This window comes from Pogona vitticeps, chromosome 9 (assembly GCF_051106095.1).
Source record: "Pogona vitticeps strain Pit_001003342236 chromosome 9, PviZW2.1, whole genome shotgun sequence".
In the NCBI taxonomy this organism is placed as follows: Eukaryota; Metazoa; Chordata; class Lepidosauria; order Squamata; family Agamidae; genus Pogona; species Pogona vitticeps.
This window is the reverse complement of record NC_135791.1, coordinates 11295069-11312998: the sequence shown is the minus strand read 5'-3', so window position 1 is coordinate 11312998 and position 17930 is coordinate 11295069. Positions and strand designations below refer to the sequence as shown.

Here is a 17930-nt window from a genome sequence, read left to right as displayed (position 1 = left end):
TGGAGAGCTGAATCTGCCTGGGGAGGAAAACCACTAGCCCAGATCTGCAGCATGGAACCAGAGAGGTCAAGAGCACAGAGCATTCGCAAAACAAAGTCTGTTTCGCTCCCAAGCTCGGGGGAACTCCCAGCCAAGATACCTTGGGAAAGTTCAGGTCAGGCCCTCACGGTGACAATCCTGTGAGCCGTGCCCTGAGGTATATTTAGTGGGACAGGATTTCCATACACTAAACCAGCTTGCCTTGTAAGGCTCAGGGAACAATACAGCAGAGCAAAGGATGCAGGGGGCTGTCGCAAGGAAAAGTCAAGTAGTAGCAGAGCTGTGCATTTATCTAACACAGTTTTAAAAACTGCTGAGCCCTTTGCTGTTGCCTTTTTTGGTGTGTTTTGTTGTTGTTGTTGTTGTTGTTTCACCACCACATGTGGCAAACAAGTTTCTGAGCTCCCGCTGACACGGCTTCCTACACCAAGGGTGCTTTTTGCTTAAAAGCAGTCATAAGGCAGGGCCTGGGGAAACACGAGAGCTTGGCTATCATAATCAACACAAGAGACTATTACTATCCACCAAGGTGCACATTCCCATAGCTGTAGAAGCTCAAGCTGCCGGCGAGTCGCAGATCAAGTGTTTAAGGCCGGTTTAGAAAGCCTTGATGGTTTTGGAGAAGAAATCAGGTGCATTTCCTATATGTGTTTTTCACCCAAGGTGAAGATCGGTGTTGCATTTTAAGAGAAGTCAGCTGGTTGCTGTCTACTGAACATAGTAAGCTTTCTTCTGTTTTGAGAAGAGAGCTGGAAAATAATGGCTCTGTAGCAGTCTGAAGGGCAAACCACTAGGTTGGGCCTGAAAGAAAAATATAGACGGGGACAGCAACGCAGTGCGCCATAGTGAGGCCAAGAAGAAGCGAGAGCAGCAGTTGCCATCAGGCAACAATTTCAGTGGATTATAGTTCTTGGATAAAGTCAGTACACCAGGCTCAGTATCTACTCAGCAAAAGAGCTTCCATGGTGTGGAAACTGTGTGGCACGGAGATCAGGTTCAAGTCTCCACTGAGGCATGCAACTCATGACGTTGGGCCAATAACCGTCTTCAAACCCGATCTATCTATGCCTTGGGGGGGTTCTTCGGAGGATAAATACAAGGAAAAGGAGAGCCATGTGTGATACCTGAGTCCACAGGATAAAAGGTGGGATATAAATGTAGCTGGTTAATTAACAGGAAACAGTTCCAGCTTCCTAACACCAAGTAAATACAGTGGACCCTTGACTTATGGAATTAATCCATATTGGAACGGTGGCAGCAGGTTGAAAAGTCCATAGGTTGAGGGTCCATTTCCCATAGGAATGCACTGAAAACCATTTAATCTGTTCCAACCAAAGAAAAAAATTCTGGGCTTCCAAAGCTGCACCCGCTGCCCGCTGCCTCCCGTCCCATGGGGGCAGGAGGCAGAGGGCAGTGGGGGCAGCTTTGGAAGCCCGGCAAGCCCAAAGCTGCTCTACACCCACCACCAACTTTTGGCTTGCCAGGCTTTGAAAGCTGCCCTCGCTGCCCACTTGTCTCCTGTCCCTGGTGCCCTCTGCCTCCTCTCCCCACGGGGATGGGAGGCAGAGGGCAGCAGGGGTGGCTTTGAATTTCCCACCCTTTCCCCCTGCCTTTCGTAGGTTGAAGCTCCGGCCGCAAGTCGAACCAAAATTTTGTGGCTGGAGCTTTTTGTACCTCGAAATGTTCATAAGCAAGGACCTTCGTAAGTCGAGGGTCCACTGTAAGCCCTTATCCACTGGAACCATGGAGCCACAGATCATTAGAATTAACAAAAACAGGAGAGAAAGTTAAGCCCATTTTGATCAAGAGGCACATAATCTCCAGTACAAGGTTTATTTTTCAAAATACTCTTTATCCAAATTTCTCATCATTTTTTAGAGATCAGAATTTCCTAGGCCTTTTTCTAAAGTCTCCCTGATGGAAGAGGAATTTTCTGTTTTAATACGTAATCATCTGGATTTTGTGCAGAGCGCTGTCCATTTTCTTTTTGCCACAGCTTTCCGTATGCTGACATCCTTCCCTCTTCCACACAGATTGTGGGAGTGTTAGTTCTTTTTAAAGTACCGCCCCAGGAAATCCTCTGTGGCCACATATCCAACAAGATACTTGTTGAGTTTGCCCATGAACAATGTATGTCGGTGTAATTGTAAAAAGAAAAGAAAAACACCCTGTATAACAATGCTCACATATCCATGGGAGCGTATCAAGCCCTGAGGTGGGTAGTGGTTTAATCAATATGTAAGCACATACGTACATCAGGAAAAGAAACAAAAGGAGAGAACACTGATATAGTGCTGATGTGCCATCAATTAGATTTTTTTTTGGCAATGTTTTACCAGTACACAAACACATACACACAAAAAAGTCATGGGATGTACATGTGGTGGTGGCAGGACACAAATGAATGGAAGGGAACAGAAGCTGCAGGAAAAATGCATGTTCCAAGAACCTTCTAGGTTCTGATCTCGCTTCCCCTGGGCATAAAGGATCTGAAAGGACATTCTGTCTCGGTGGAGTTTTATCTGAGCAAGACGTTCTGGCACATCCCATGTTTCTTTCTCTGCCTTCTGGTTCAGCCGAGATTCCAGATTGCTCTTTGGAGTCACTACTAGATCCCACCTCCTGACTCATTCTAGACTGCTATGGAGAACACAATGCAGACTACCTGATCACTTGTCTTGCTCTACATATAATTCCTCTCCCCAACACCTTGACTGTGGGTAGAATGATCATTTCCTGACTTGGAGATAGCAAACACACACACACTCCCTTTCTCATGCACTCTAAGTTTGACAGGCTGTAGCTGTAGCTGTGATGCTAAATCACATTGTACTTCACTTAAAAATACAGTGGTGCCTCGCTTAGCGAGTGCTTCCCTATGCGATGAATTCGCATAGCGAGGGGGTCCGGGCCATCGCTGGAGCATTCGCTCAGCGATGGCCCCTATGGCGATTTTTCGCTTTGCGAGGATCGCTAAGCGATTCGCTTAGCGATCCTCGCAAAACGAAGCGGGGGAGAACAGCTGATCGGCGGTTCCAAAATGGCCGCCGGAAGGTCCGCTCCGCATTTTCGCGCCCTGCCCTCACTTACCGAGGGCGCGAAAATGGCGGCGCTATGGAAGAAACATCGCTTAACGGTGAGTTTTCAAGCCATAGGAACGCATTGAACGAAGTTCAATGCGTTTCAATGGCTTTTTTAGTCCCGTTTAGCGATGTTTTCGCATAGCGAAGGTTAATCCGGAACGGATTAACCTCGCTATGCGAGGCACCACTGTAAGGCACAGGATCCCTGCACCTTGTTTAGAAACAGACTTGACCATCTTCTAATAGACTTTCAGCAAGGTTCTAAGTAAACTGATTTTCCTTCTCTGACCAAGAAGTAAATTCAGCAGTAATAGCAACAACAATAGAAACCCAGGGGGCAACACAAATGGCTGGGGGGCCATGCAATCCATGGGGTGTGTGTTACCAATCTCTTCTACAATGCTTCTAAATTGTGAGTCACTCAATCTCAGTCTTGTGATGGTACTTTCAGTTGTCATCCCGCCTTGCTTAATTTACAACAGAAAGGATCCCTCACTGCAAGGCAGTTAGGAGAGCCAATACAAACACAGTAGAGGGCTAGCAATCCCATTCTTGCATTCCCCCCCCCCACAATTGTCTAATGCTTCTAAACCAGCAGATTTTCCAAATCTGACCCAGATTTCATTTCTTTATATTTCTTTAGCAGCTCTAAAGCTTCTACATGTCCCACATCTGAGCAGTGTTTCTTTTTATTAAATCTAGTATGATTTTATCAATGACCACGACCAGCTTCAAACAATGGATCAGGTACTTAATCAGATAAGAAAGGAAGTCTGAATAAAGAAAGAAAAGGGGAAAGCGATTGGGAGTAAAGATGGAGGAGGAGGCAGGGAGAAGGACACAGGGAAAACACCAGATGGGCCTTAATAAAGTTCTTCTAATGGTGTGCATATATATGCACAAGCTACCCTCATATATTTTTATCACTCTTCTCCATACTGCAGTTTCCATTTGCTCCTTCTTCCTTGGCTTCCAAATGCATACAAATCCAATATCTGAGAACCTACTACAGTACCTGGCTTAGATTGTAACATTCATTTAATAAAGCACTTGTTTTGGGTGACCAATGTGAGAAAGGCTGAAAGGCTGTTATAAGCCTTCGATTCTCAATGTATAAATGGCTGCTTCCAGGGGTAAACCTCTATTCTCACAAGAGAAGAACCCAGGTTGAGAGCAAGTTTTTTTCATAAATGTCGATATTATTCATCTTAAGTTCGTTGACTCTATCTTCTGAATGATGAGTCTCTTGCAAAAAGGCAATGTCCACCTTATTTTTTTTTCAATAATGTTTCTATTCTTCTTCTTTTCACTATTGATCCCAGGCCTTTCACGCTTAAAGTGGCTAGTCTTATTCTCTTGCCCTTTTCAGTTCAAAGTCTCTCCTCCTAACAGGCCCTGTGTGCAACCCATCCCCCCAACAAACAAACAAAAATACACTAAAAATTAAACTCAACACAACCCAAACATATAATGCTTTACCCCTAACAACCCACTGAACATTTATCTTTTTTCCAACCCCACCATATTCCTCCACTATAACTACTAGCAAGGGCACAAGGTGGGGGGGGCGGACACCACCATTCTTTGGCGGAACTGCAACCAGAACCTCGCCTCTGCTCTTTTTATCAAATTTTCGCATTTCTTCTTAATATTTGATAACAATGAGGAATTAGAGCAGCCATAACTGTCCTCCACGTCCCCTCCCAGATTTAAGCATGAGCATTCCCAGCTGTGAGTTATAGTCTACGGGCGTCAACGGCTGCTAAACCACATTGTCCCTGGCCTTTTATTAATCCGCCTGCTGCCAACAAGCTGTGACTGTTCCTTTCCTCAGTTGCTCAAGCAATGATCGTTTGTCAGTTTAACGTGGCCCCTGTTGGTGCGCAAAACCCATAAATCTGGATCACAAGAGCTGGCTCTTTTGTCAGAAAGAGGTATTTCTCTGGAATGGATTTGCTTTCTTCCCTTTGAGGTCTCAAGCTGGTCATTAGTGCCTGGGCTAATTGAAAGCAGCAGAGTCAGTAAACACATCCACCTTGGAGGCAGCCAAGGACTTAAGGAACTTGGTAACATCACCCAGTTTAGACACTCTAAGGACACTGGACAAGCTTTTCTCGGGTCTTCAAAAAAGTCTATCACCCGTTCCTCTCCAGACTGAGCTGTATTAGCGAACCATAGCTCTGCAGTATAGCCAGAGTCTTCCCCACAACCCCCAGAGCCACCAAGGGGACTGTGTGCTGTGTTGCTCACCCACTCCTTAGTGAAGAGCCCATTTGCAGGACAGGCTTAATTCCTTTATTCTCTTCCTCATCCTAATCCCAGGGCCAACCCAAGAACTCTTGCTACCTGAGGAGATGCAACAAATAGTATCCAGTCAAGCTGCTGAGTACCCAAAGCCAGCAAAGTATTTTGGTACATCAGGCAGAAAACCCCATAAACACTTCTTCCCATCACAGGCAGTAAAAACATGAATAGTAAATTAACAAATTAATTAGTAACCATTTGAACTCAGCATTCTTATACTATCTCTCCATCTACAATATCATGCTGGCTCTCCTGAATGGCAGGAACTTTCTGGTTTGTTTGTTTTGTTTTGTTTTAGGAACAAGGCTGTTTGCTGTTGCCTGGAGGTGCTGACTGGAGGTGCTGAGAACCAAACCCACACTTCTGCATGAAGGAAACTCTGCATGCAACCCTTGTACTCCACCACTGGTGTATATATTCCTTCCCTAATTTAAAGGTCCATTAACCATATATATTAAATTTCATCATTTTTCTGAGACGCCTTAGGCTTTTTAGTGATCCCTGGGTTAGTGTACAGTGCCGAAGCAGTCTTGGACTCTTTCCATGGAGACAGACATTCGGATGTACAATGCCTGCTCAGATCACTCTGCAATCCACTATTGCCTCTGGCTTTTTGCGCCTCTTAAGGTTACAGCCACAAGCAACTAAAATAATGCTGCGGTCCTGACTTTCTCTTCCTTAAGCTGACAGCTTTGCCGATTGCTGATTCTATGATTTCAGCATCAAATTAGAAGTGCTGAAAATGTATGCGAAAGAACTTGGTAAGGGCACCCTATTTAGACAGTCTAAGGGCACTCAAAGAGCTTTCTCGGGTCTTCAGCAAAGTGTATCTCCCATTTTTCTCAAGACTGAGCCATATTAGTGAATCAATATGGAACAGGGAATTGGAAAGTAAAATGCAAGCTAAGAAATGGGAGACTTTACTAGAATTGATAAAAGATGTTTCCCTGGATTTGAAATTGAGATTAATCCAACGAAAAATAATACAGTATTCAGAATATATTGGACCCCACAACGGTTATTTAGGAAGAAAATGATAAATTCTGATAGATGCTGGAGATGCAACAGTAGAAACACATCCTTAATACTTATGGTTTGGACATGTCTGGTAATACACTTATTTTGGGTAGAAATTCTTACTTGTATTAATGTAGTTTTGGGAAAATCTATGATATTTCATGATATTCACATTCTTTTAAATTATATTCCCGCTATATGGGGTCTAACAAAGGGTCAACGAAATTGGATTCTGAGAGCAGTCGTGGTGGCAAAAAGATTTATATTAAAAGCCTGGAAAGATTATCATCCTCCACCCTTCACACAATGGTCGGAAGATCTGCAACAATTAGCCTCATTTGAACGAATATCATACAGAAAGCAACTCTGTGAGGATATCTGTATAGATCTATGGAAGCCCTTCACTGACTCATTGTAAATGCATAAGATCGTTTATTGTGAACGTATATATTACCATACTATTTTGTATTGCATTGACCTTTTGTCTGTCTGTTTGTTTTGTTCTGTTCTTTTGGTCCCGTTTTCCTCATTTTAAACTCTTTTTCACTTTTTAGTGTAATTTAAGGCAGTGACAGATTTTACTTTCTTGGGCTCCATAATCACTGCAGATGGAGACAGCAGCCACGAAATTAAAAGATGCCTGCTTCTTGGGAGGAAAGCGATGACAAACCTTGACAGCATCTTAAAAAGCAGAGATATCACCTTGCCAACAAAAGTCCAAATAGTCAAAGCTATGGTTTTTCCTGTCGTGATGTATGGAAGTGAGAGCTGGACCATAAAGAAAGCTGACCGCCGAAGAATCAATGCCTTTGAATTGTGGTGCTGGAGGAGGCTCTTGAGAGTCCCCTGGACTGCAAGGAGAACAGACCTATCCATTCGAAAGGAAATCAACCCTGAGTGCTCACTGGAAGGACGGATCCTGAAGCTAAGGCTCCAATATTTTGGCCATCTCACGAGAAGAGAGGACTCCCTGGAAAAGACCTTAATGTTGGGAAAGTGTGACGGCAAGAGGAGAAGGGGACGACAGAGGACGAGGTGGTTGGACAATGTCTGCGAAGCAACCAACATGAATTTGACCCAACTCCGGGAGGCAGTGGAAGATAGGAGGGCCTGGCGTGCTCTGGTCCATGGGGTCACGAAGAGTCGGACACAACTAAACAACTAAACGACAACGAAGTTTATATTGTTATCTTAAACATGCAAAAAACCAAAAATATTTTTTTAAAAAATGCATGATGGGAACTGCAATTCATCATCAGCTAAGGAGTCACACATTCCCCACCCCTGCGGTAGGTAAACTATCACTGTTCCCTCATAGACACATCTGGAAAAGTCTCAAGAGCAGCTTTTCCTACACGCTCTAAAGCAGTGATGGTGAATTGATGGCACGAGTGCCACAGCTGGCATGCAGAGCCCTTTTCTGCGGGCACACGAGCCATATGTTGCCGGATCTCTACTACCCCGCTCCACCCCGGCAGCCAAACCTCAGGAGGCCGCTGCAGCCACAGTGCTAGCACTTCAATAGGTGGTGGGCCAGAATCTTAGGTAGCTGGTGCTGGCAGCGGATCTGGACTGGGGTCTTAAGGCACCTCCGTGCCCGGGATTCCCCATCCACCGCCACTTCCAACTCTGCCGCTACTGTGGCTCTCCAACTGCTGGTGTTTTCTTTTCCAGTTTGGGCACTCAGATGCAAACAGGTTCACCACCAAATGATGGTAGTGAAAATGCCTACCTGCACATTTTGTTCTGCTGATGAGAGGAGGCCCAGGTTTTCCAGTCCCTCCATCTCCTGGACGGGTGAGCAAGACACTGATCTCATATTCTGTGTCTGGATCCAGGTGCCACAACTTGTAGGTCTGCATGTTCACGGCGTGCACTTCTGACCACGGCCCCGAGGTCATTCGGTACTCAATTTCTTTCCTTACAATAGGACCGTCTCCGATGATGGAATTGGTGTTGAGCTGGATGATCAGGTATGTTGAGCCTGCTCTCAGCAGTTGTGGGGGTGCAATGGGGGTGGGTGGTTCTGTTCAGAAGGAAAGAGATGTGTTAGTGGACTTCCTCATCAACTTTAGCTGGTCATCATGAAGAAAACCATGCAAATCCCCTGATCCAGGAAGGTGATGGATTTACAGATAAGTGATGTTAAGTTTCCAGTCGAATAACAAGACAGTGGGCATCTCTTGTGGTGGATGGAAAATTTGCTGTATAAAATACACTTGTATATCAGTTCACGAATATCATTTCACTAGCTTAGTGGGAGCCATGAGCATGGAAAGAAGCTGCACTTCACATCCTGAACTTACAAACCTATCATTCTAAAGGTCACTTGTCCAATCCGGGTGATAGCATGCTTACCTGCTCAGATAAAGAGTTTGTGTCACTCAGCATGAAAAAATTTCCCCCTCTCTTTATTTCCAGAGGGCAGGGAGCTAACGTCTTCCATTCCTCTCTGCCATTTGCAACACATGGAGGCTCTGCTATAAAAGACCTGTTGGTTGTCCAGGTCAAAGGATAATCCCTCAGCCAGATGAGGTAAGAAGTGCAACTATCTTTATGGCAAAAGCCTCAACAGGAACTAGATGGACTCATAAGACTCCCCACCATGCATATATAAACAAACAAACAAACGAATGAATGATCCATTCATTCATTCATTCATTCATTCATTCAACTTATATGACGCCCACACTACCCAAAGGGCAGCTTACAACAATATGATGCAATAAAAAGATAAAACAAAATACAATTAAAAAGACAATGCCAATGTCATCAGGGCCCACAGTTGATATTATTTCAATTAAAAACCTTCTGGAACAGGAAGGTTTTGACCTGGTGCCGAAATGTCATCAATGTCAGCGCCAGACGAATCTCCCTAACGAGTTCGTTCTATAGTCTGGGGGCAGCTGCCGAAAAGGTCCTTTGTCTACAAGTCATCCCTCTTAACCCCTTTGGGTTTCTGCTGGTCCAAAACCACCAACCATCATATCTAACATGCTAGTTTTGTTGGTCAAAGCTAATTTGGTGTAGTGGACAGAGTGTCAAACTGAGATTCAGAAGTTCCAAGTCCCCACTCAACTAGTTACACTCAGCCTAACGTCTGTCAATAAGTTGGTTGTGAGAATGAAGAAGGGCACTAGAGAACCATATACAGTGGAGGAAGCATATGATAAAAACATAGTGCTAATATAAATAGCATTACAGTTTCTTCATTTGTAATTTTTGAGCATATTTTAGTGACAAGGCTATGTTTACTCTTTCAAAAAATACCAATGCATAAACATTTACCGGACCACTATAGGTATTTATTACCTGTTCCTGAATTTGTATTGTTTTGGGGACCACATGGGCTTTTCCTGATTTTTTTCCTTTATAAAAAATAAACCCCTTGAACTCTATAATCATCTTGTATGGGCTTAAAAGTGGAAACGCAGTATAAAGCTTCTGAGATATGTAATCTGTGAGCAAATTTAATCTGAGATCAGGGAATTTGCATGCAGATATACAGATCCCTATGCAGAGGAAATGCAGAGTGGCCAGAATCCTATTACTGATTTATAGTTCCATAAGGGAAATTGCAGCACATGTCCAGGAATGCAACCAGTAATCAACAATTTGCCACTGAGACTTAGCCAAAGACATATTAATAGGATTCTGGCCATGCTGGAGATTCTCCTCTGAAAATTTGGCTGTCTTTCCACACTTGCAACTGATCAGTGGGTTGCAAGCCACAAAGCTAATGCCCAACAAAACGTGCTAATTCTTTAAGGAATCACATGATTCTGTTTCTCCCCTCCAGGCCCCCTGGCCTATTCTAAACCAGAGACGGGAAAAGTGTGGCCTTCCAAAGGTTATTCAACTGCAACTTCCAATATCTTCCCCACTGGCTATATTGGCTAAGGCTGGAGGGTACTGCCATTCAGCAAGACTACCCCGGTATAACAAGAATGTTCAGTAGTTCAATGAGAATTCTATAGTTCAGGGGATCCCGCTGAGTTCAATGGGATTTACTTCTAGGTAAGTATGTAAAGAAATGGTCGAATAGTAAACATGAGAAAAACTGATATGTCCACTGCTTTGGGAGACCAGCTAACATGGACATGGAAGTTAGCCTCTATCTGATTTGTAATTTTGCATATGTTCACTCATACATTTTTTCTATCCCATTTCTGCATTAAAGCACAAAGCAGAGGCAGCAAAGCTCCCTTCACGTACTACTTCATGCTCCCTCACCCAAAAAGCTCAGTAACGTCACAGTGCAGATAAGATACTTAAGGCTCCTGCTCTTGTTTCCTCATAAATAAGTAACCGCCAACTACATCTGCCAAAAGGAATGAACACAGTGATGTGCAAGGAAAGCATCAGCCCTGCCAGTGGTCCCCGAACTTCAATTGTGTATGCTCATCGAGTTGCAAAATCTATCCATTACAGAGCACTCACAAGGGTTTCAGTGCCATGTGTAAAGCAGGAGGCATGACTCCCAATCTTCATGCCTGTCTGTTCCCAGACTTAAAGCACAGAGCCACAGAACTGTCGAGCTGGAAGAAATCCCAAGGGCCATCAAGTCCAATCCCCTGCCAAAGCAGGAAATCCACGGCTAAAGCATCCCTGACAGGTGGCATCTTTCTCTGTGCTATAGGTCAGTGACATGGAAAACCAGCATCTACTAGTCAGTTGGATACAATAGCTTTGCCAGGCCTTATCTTTCTAGCTCTGTTCTCTTCTCAGAGGGTGGCCCTACCCTATCAGTGGCCCTGCCCCTGCAAAGGCTTGTTGGGAGGGGGGGGGAATGGCATGAAAGCCCTGAAGGAGAGCATTATTTGCTAAGCTACCTGTCCTGGTAAGCAGCCTAAGCTAACCTGCTCTCTTCAGGTGTGGTGGAGAAGATGCCATTCCATTCCCAGTACTGAATAAAAATCTGACCGCCAGCCCCACTGGCTTTTGTACAGAGGTATGAGCAGAGGTACGGCATCTTTGTCTTCCGGTATACGTTACAATCTTTCCCAGTATAAGTTAAATTCAACTACCACACCCACCGAGCCATACCTTTCACAATCAGTTCCGCGAAGTTGGAAACACCAGAGCCCCTCCCGGAGTGGGTGACACAACGGTAGAAGTCCTGGTCTCCTTTAGAAACTTTGTCCAGTTGAAAAGAAGCCAGGAATCTCCTGTGGCTGATATGTTTCACTGAGGCGGCTGGGACAATCTCTCCATTCTGCCTCTACCACCCAGAAAGCAAAAACAATAGAGAGCCCTGTTAGAAAGAAGTTATTGCGTTCTTTTGTGCCTTCTGGGAAGTTAGTGTTTCAACATACCACTTTCCTTTTCTTCCCCCTTGCTTTTCAAGCTTTCCAGCTAAGATCCCAATGCTATTCATGGTTGCACAGGAGATGCAGACGTGAATCAAGATCAAGCTACGTACCTTTTCATGGACAAAAATGGGGGTTTAAAAAAGTATACCAGAATATATCCCCAGAATCATAAATTTATCTTCTTCTTCTTCTTCTTCTTCTTCTCTCTCTCTCTCTCTCTCTCTCTCTCTCTCTCTCTCTCTCTCTCTTTTTGGAATTTTTTTCCTTACAGCTTGTTTGCTTCGCAGGTTTGCATACAAAGCAAAGCAAAGCAAAGCAAAGCGTGCTGCTTATATACTGCCCCACACGCACATTTTTTAAAAACAGAGTTATTGTTCTCTGTGGCTACATTCAGAAATTAGGCATCCAGCGTGCTGATGTCAGACACTGCACAGTCTCTCACAACTGGCTACACAGCTGCTAACAAAGCCAGACAAGAGTGAGGACAAAGCCTGCTGCCTTCATTCTAAGGGGATAAATATCTTCATTCATTCCTCAGACTCCGCCAGATTATCACTTAAACATAGGGTATATTGCAATGAAGGTGAAGGCATGGGAGTTGGGAAGTCATTTTAAAACATGCTCCTTTTCTCTTTTGCTTGAATCAACTCTTTGGACCTGCTTTCATTTTGCAACTTTTGTACCCATCTTGCCCTGTGTCTGAAATCCCCTCCCAAAAAAATAAAAATAAAAAACATAAATTATCTAATAAACACTACAATGAGTTTTTTGACCATGCAACAGAACAAATTAAATATAGGTTGGAATCCTGTTGTTTAGAGTAGTGAGTTGCATCTGAAGGAGAGTCACTGAATCAGTGGGGAACTAGTGAGTCAATTCCTCCACAGGCCTACTCTAATTACAATTTACTATGTTAAACAACAGGATTTTAGCCATAGAATAAAAGTGTCTAGGCAAGAAGAACTGAAACATGTGTTTTACTCACACACAAAGAACGTCTCCCAAATTCCATATGCCTAAACAGATTTTTTTAGGCTTCACAATGTGTATGGAAGACGTTTTCAGCACTCTACAGTTATCACTTTCTAGCTGGAAGATGGTCAGCCTGTACTCTAAAGAGATAAGGCTGCTGGTAATAAACATCAAGAGGGAAAGTCCACTCTAATATTTCCAGTTCCCATCTGTTTGCTACACTACATGTATTCCATGTTTATGTCACCATTCTTGCAATAAATTTTATGTTGGGGGGGGGAATCAGCTGAACGTGTGACTCACAAACTAATAGGACAGAGAAATTGTCTATTGTGCATGACAAATAAACATAGCAACCCCCACGTACCTGCATGAGGAACCTCTCTGTCTCAGAAGCCTTGCCCGCAGCCACACACTGAAAGGTGGCATTCTGTCCAGCATTCACCTCCACATCACCCAGCCTGGAAAAATGTGGGGCTTTTGCTGCCAAAATATGGAAAGAGGAAATATATATACATACATCCTGAAATGCTACAGTTTCTTATTCTTGTAAGCTGAGTACTTAAAACTCAAAATACTGGCATCAGAATTCTGGCCTATTGTACTGTAGGCCTTTGAAGAAATCTCCCTTCAAATTCATTTCATACGTAGGTTAGGAAAATGATAGTGAGCATTTTGGAAATGGCAGCACACTGAAACTTTTCAGGAAAGAATGTGAGAGTATCACTGACTTTGGCAGCTCTTTCCCCTAGAATGTTCTGGAGAGGGAATATGATAGCCAAGTGGTCAAGAGTGATTAAAAGGACTTCCACTGCTGCTATTGAGAAGTCAAAAAAGGAGTAGCCAAAAGACGATACCCAGTACTTGTGCAAAAGCAGAATCCACTGCTGTGCACAAGCTGGAAGGATGAGAGTTTTGGATTTTCTGGACTTCAAACACTATAATTCTCCATTCTTGGAGATTTACCTAGCTTACAGACACCTTGTGCGTCTTCTGTGCTGTCAGGTCAGAACTCACTTGTAGTGGCCCTAATGGGGTTTTCAAGGTAAGTGAGATAAATTAAAGAGTCGTTTTATCAGTTTCACTCCCCCCAATGAGTTTTCCATGGCCAAGTGGAGGCTCAAATCCTGCTCTCCAGAGTCTTAGCGCACCACACTATACACTATACTACACCTTGCCAATACCTACGAAATGTGATTTACCCAGGAATGCTGGCAGATCTTTGGGTTTGAGTCCCAAGTCCAAGTCTTTGGTATCAAGCCCAGGTCCCTATTAAAAACAAGCTTTTCTCTCCAGAACAAAGGGAAGGGGTGGCTGGCTTCTGAGTTGTGAGTTAAGTGCAAGTCATTAAAAATACTCGAGTTGCGTCACCAGTACGAATTAAGTCCAAGCTGACAGCAAATCCCACAACTCGAGTCCCCGTCCATGGATGTACCTGAGATAAAGGCCTATTGAGAAGGCTCTGAAGCCAAGCGAGGCCAAGTTCTGCCTAAGCTTCAGAAAGAACATTCCCAGCTAGTACTGGGGCATGAAACAGAAAGCTTGGGTGGATCCTGACCAAGGTAAAGGTAAAGGTTCCCTTGACATTTTTAGTCCAGTCGTGTCCGACTCTAGGGGGTGGTGCTCATCCCGTTTTCAAGCCGTAGAGCCAGCGCTTGTCCAAAGACAGTTTTCCGTTGCCACATGGCCAGCGTGACCAGGGAACGCCGTTTTAGCTTCCCACCGAGGTGGTCCCTATTTATCTACTCGCATTTGCATGCTTTCAGACTGCTAGGCTGGCGAGAAGCTGGGACAAAGCGACGGGAGCTCACTCCGTTGCGTGGATTTCATCTTACAACTCCTGGTCTTCTGACCCTGCAGCACAGGCTTCTGCGGTTTAGCCCGCAGCGCCACCACGTCCCTGGATCCTGACCTAACTGCACCTCAGAAGTCTTCCAATTTAGAACATTCCCCTAGTTGCATCACATTTTATTTTTGTTGAACTGTCTATAAAATCGATAGAACTCCCGACATGAAAGTATTTGTAGTCCACAAAATCCCATCACAACGTCAATCCCTCTCTTACTGTTTCATCTTCCCAAACACTCTAAACACCTCCGTAGAGCTGCAAACCCTCTGGAGCTTGTTTCTGAGCAACTGTAAGGGCTGCAGGTGGGACCCAAAACCCTAGTTCTATTGCCAGCATCACAACTGATTTAGGCCAAGAGACTTACTGACAATGGCATGGCCCTGCTATGCCTGCTATTTATAAATCTTTAGCAAAAACATCCCGCCCCTCAGAAAAACACTACCATTTAGTTTCAGGTACTCCTCTTTCTTTGTCTCTTCCAAATGCTGAGGTGGAAGTTTAACTGATTAGCCCTGTGACAGAATATACAGAATGTTTTGAGCGTTTAGGAAAAGCACAATATCCTGGCCAATATTATCACACTGATTTTTTAAAAAACCGGAGCAAAAAGAAAGGAAGGCTATCATGAAACAATATTGGTCTGAAGCTGGACTCAATAAAGCAGTTATCTATCTAACAATCCTACCAGTTTGCTAATTAAGAAGACAAGGGGACTAAAGCAGCAACCCTTAACCATTAAAAATGGAGAGAGTTGGTATGAATAAGTTATGTAGTTGAATCACAGTCAGAAGCATCTGATTGTTATGTGATCTGAGCCTTACAGAGGAGATAACCAGGCACCATGGTGCTACACACATGATTTCGATCCTGGGGACTTTAAGGAATTAGGGGAGGAATTGGGGATCCCAACATTGAAACGATTGAAGAAGCACAGTTTTGTCTATGTGGAGAAAATAATGACGGAAGTCAACAGCCCTATTCCTACTATGTATTTTTACACTGTGAGATAGACTAAAATCATATTTGCAAAATAATACAAGAAGCTGTTTTATATGCAACCAAACCATGGGTCCATAAATGTAGCTGAGACCTTCCATTTTGAATTACTTTTAGAAGCCAGCATGGAAACAGTGTGCAGAGTACCATGCAGTAATACTTACAGCAGGGATAATTTAAGAGCAGAATGTCATCCAATCCGAGGTACCCTCGGCGTTCATTGGAGATCACTGCCTCAAACAGAACCTGAGGAATAATGAGATATACACATTTATCAGCTCATTCTCAGACAAAGATCTTTCTGAGCATGTGAGGTGAAGTCAACTGGCACACTGCTGGGATTGTTAAAGGATTACACAGTGGTAGGGAAAAAGTACACATAGTCAAAGCTATGGTTTTTCCTGTAATGATGTACGGAAGTGAGAGCTGGACCATAAAGAAGGCTGACCACTGAAGAATTGATGCTTTTGAATTGTGGTGTTGGAGGAGGCTCTTGAGAGTCCCCTGGACTGCAAGGAGAACAAACCTATCCATTCTGAAGGAAATCAACCCTGAGTGCTCCCTGGAAGGACAGATCCTGAAGCTAAGGCTCTAATACTTTGGCCCTCTCATGAGAATAGAAGACTCCCTGGAAAAGACCTTAATGTTGGGAAAGTGTGAAGGCAAGAGGAAAAGGGGACGAGAGAGGATGAAATGGTTGGACAGTGTCGTCGAAGCGACCAACATGAATTTGACCAAACTCTGGGAGGCAGTGGAAGACAGGAGGGCCTGGCATGCTCTGGTCCATGGGGTCACGAAGAGTTGGACACAACTAAAAGACTAAACAACAACAACAAAAGTGGAGAGGAGGCAGTTTCCCAAAGTTCTCCATACAAGTACAAGCATACACACATGGCATGGCAACATTATAGCCTTCTGGAGTTTGTTGGAGTTATTCCAATTTAGTATCAATTTTAACACTCTTTCTTTTTTCTTTTAATCTGTGCGAGGTGATCTAGTGCTAAACTAATATAGCAATGCAGTGATGCAGTGATTCTGCACTAGATGCAGCAGTTTTTTTAAAAAAGTACAGGGTGACTAACAGAAAGATCATGGTATGCGTGTTCCTGCTTTCGCAAAAATCACACTCCAACTTACTACATCAGCAGGAAACCACCCAACGTCACACACACACCCCTGTCCTTTTGCAAAATGAAACAAATGATCATACAGGCAAAACACCATTGAAAGTGTAGCAGTTAGAAAAAAGTAGACACTACCGCCCAGAGGTAAGGTGGGAAAGTCTGGATTGGAAGGAAAAAGAGATGGGCTGATTTGCATAGATCTTTACACCATGTGATCCTTGAAAACTACTTTGCATTTACCTGTGTCAATTCCAGAGTAAATTGTAAAGCATTTTCCAATGCAGTCTCATGCTAGGTTTCACACTTCCTACTGGCAATCTTTTTCTATTCAACTTCCATAAGCTGTTTGTTTGTTTGTTATACCATCTATCTGGGCAGCTTGCAAGATAAAATGATGGTAATACTCATAACACAATGTAATGAAACTAAAAATTCAAAATAAAAACAATAGACAATACATTTTAAGATACATACTAGCAAGAGTTTAATTTTCTCCAAGATGAAAATTTGTGCACTTTTCTGCACCTAAAACATACACATTTTGGTATGCTTTTTTCCCCATATGTGAATTTTTCATATACAAGGGGAAAAATTAAAGGAACACATCTTTTTGTGTGCAGTTATTTGTTTCCAACAAAGGGAACACACCTCTCAAATGCATGGATTTCTCTGCTAGGGTGCATTTCATTGTCAGTCTCAGGAAATACAAACTGAGTATTGAATATATGAAAATGTGGATCAAATGAATCAAATTTTTCTGTATTTCTATTTTAAGAACAAAAGCCCTGTCAGAGTGACTTTTTTTTAAAAAAAAATCCCATATGTTAATAAAATAGAAAACATTAAAAACAAGCATCCAGTCCAGAAAATACTAAATAGTAACAATGCAGTGAAAAACTGCAGAAATAAGAACTGTGCCCATGCTATTTGATGGATGCCGTGATGCCAACTCTACAAGACTGGTAGAGCTTTTACACTTCTTGTTTCTCTGTCCCACCACCCTCTGAGGCATATTTGGTAATAATGTGAAAGGGGCCTTTCCTGATCGCTGATTCAGTTCCCTTTTGCCCTTCGCTCACCTTTCCTTGTACAACATTCTAAATTCTACAAGCAGTACTTCTAGATTGATATCAAGTTTGTAGAAGCCATTTTAATGCAATTTTATCCCTTCCTTCCTCCAAGAAACAAGTATGATATGGTGTCATACATTATTTTATTTCTTTGTCATGCGATC

General features: G+C 43.3%; 1 protein-coding gene across 8 annotated transcripts in view; it reads right to left on the bottom strand.

The window, feature by feature from the left end:
• The window catches only part of PTPRU (protein tyrosine phosphatase receptor type U), a 464942-nt gene that overhangs the window by 231034 nt on the left and 215978 nt on the right, over nucleotides 1–17930 (bottom strand). For all 8 annotated transcript variants that reach the window (XM_072979748.2, XM_072979749.2, XM_072979750.2 and 5 more), the window contains exons 4-7: nucleotides 15737–15818; nucleotides 13095–13210; nucleotides 11490–11664; nucleotides 8176–8469 (exon numbers count right to left, since the gene is read on the bottom strand). In XM_072979748.2, coding sequence (XP_072835849.2) covers nucleotides 8176–8469; nucleotides 11490–11664; nucleotides 13095–13210; nucleotides 15737–15818 — 667 coding nt within the window. The remainder of the gene's footprint in view (nucleotides 1–8175; nucleotides 8470–11489; nucleotides 11665–13094; nucleotides 13211–15736; nucleotides 15819–17930) is intronic.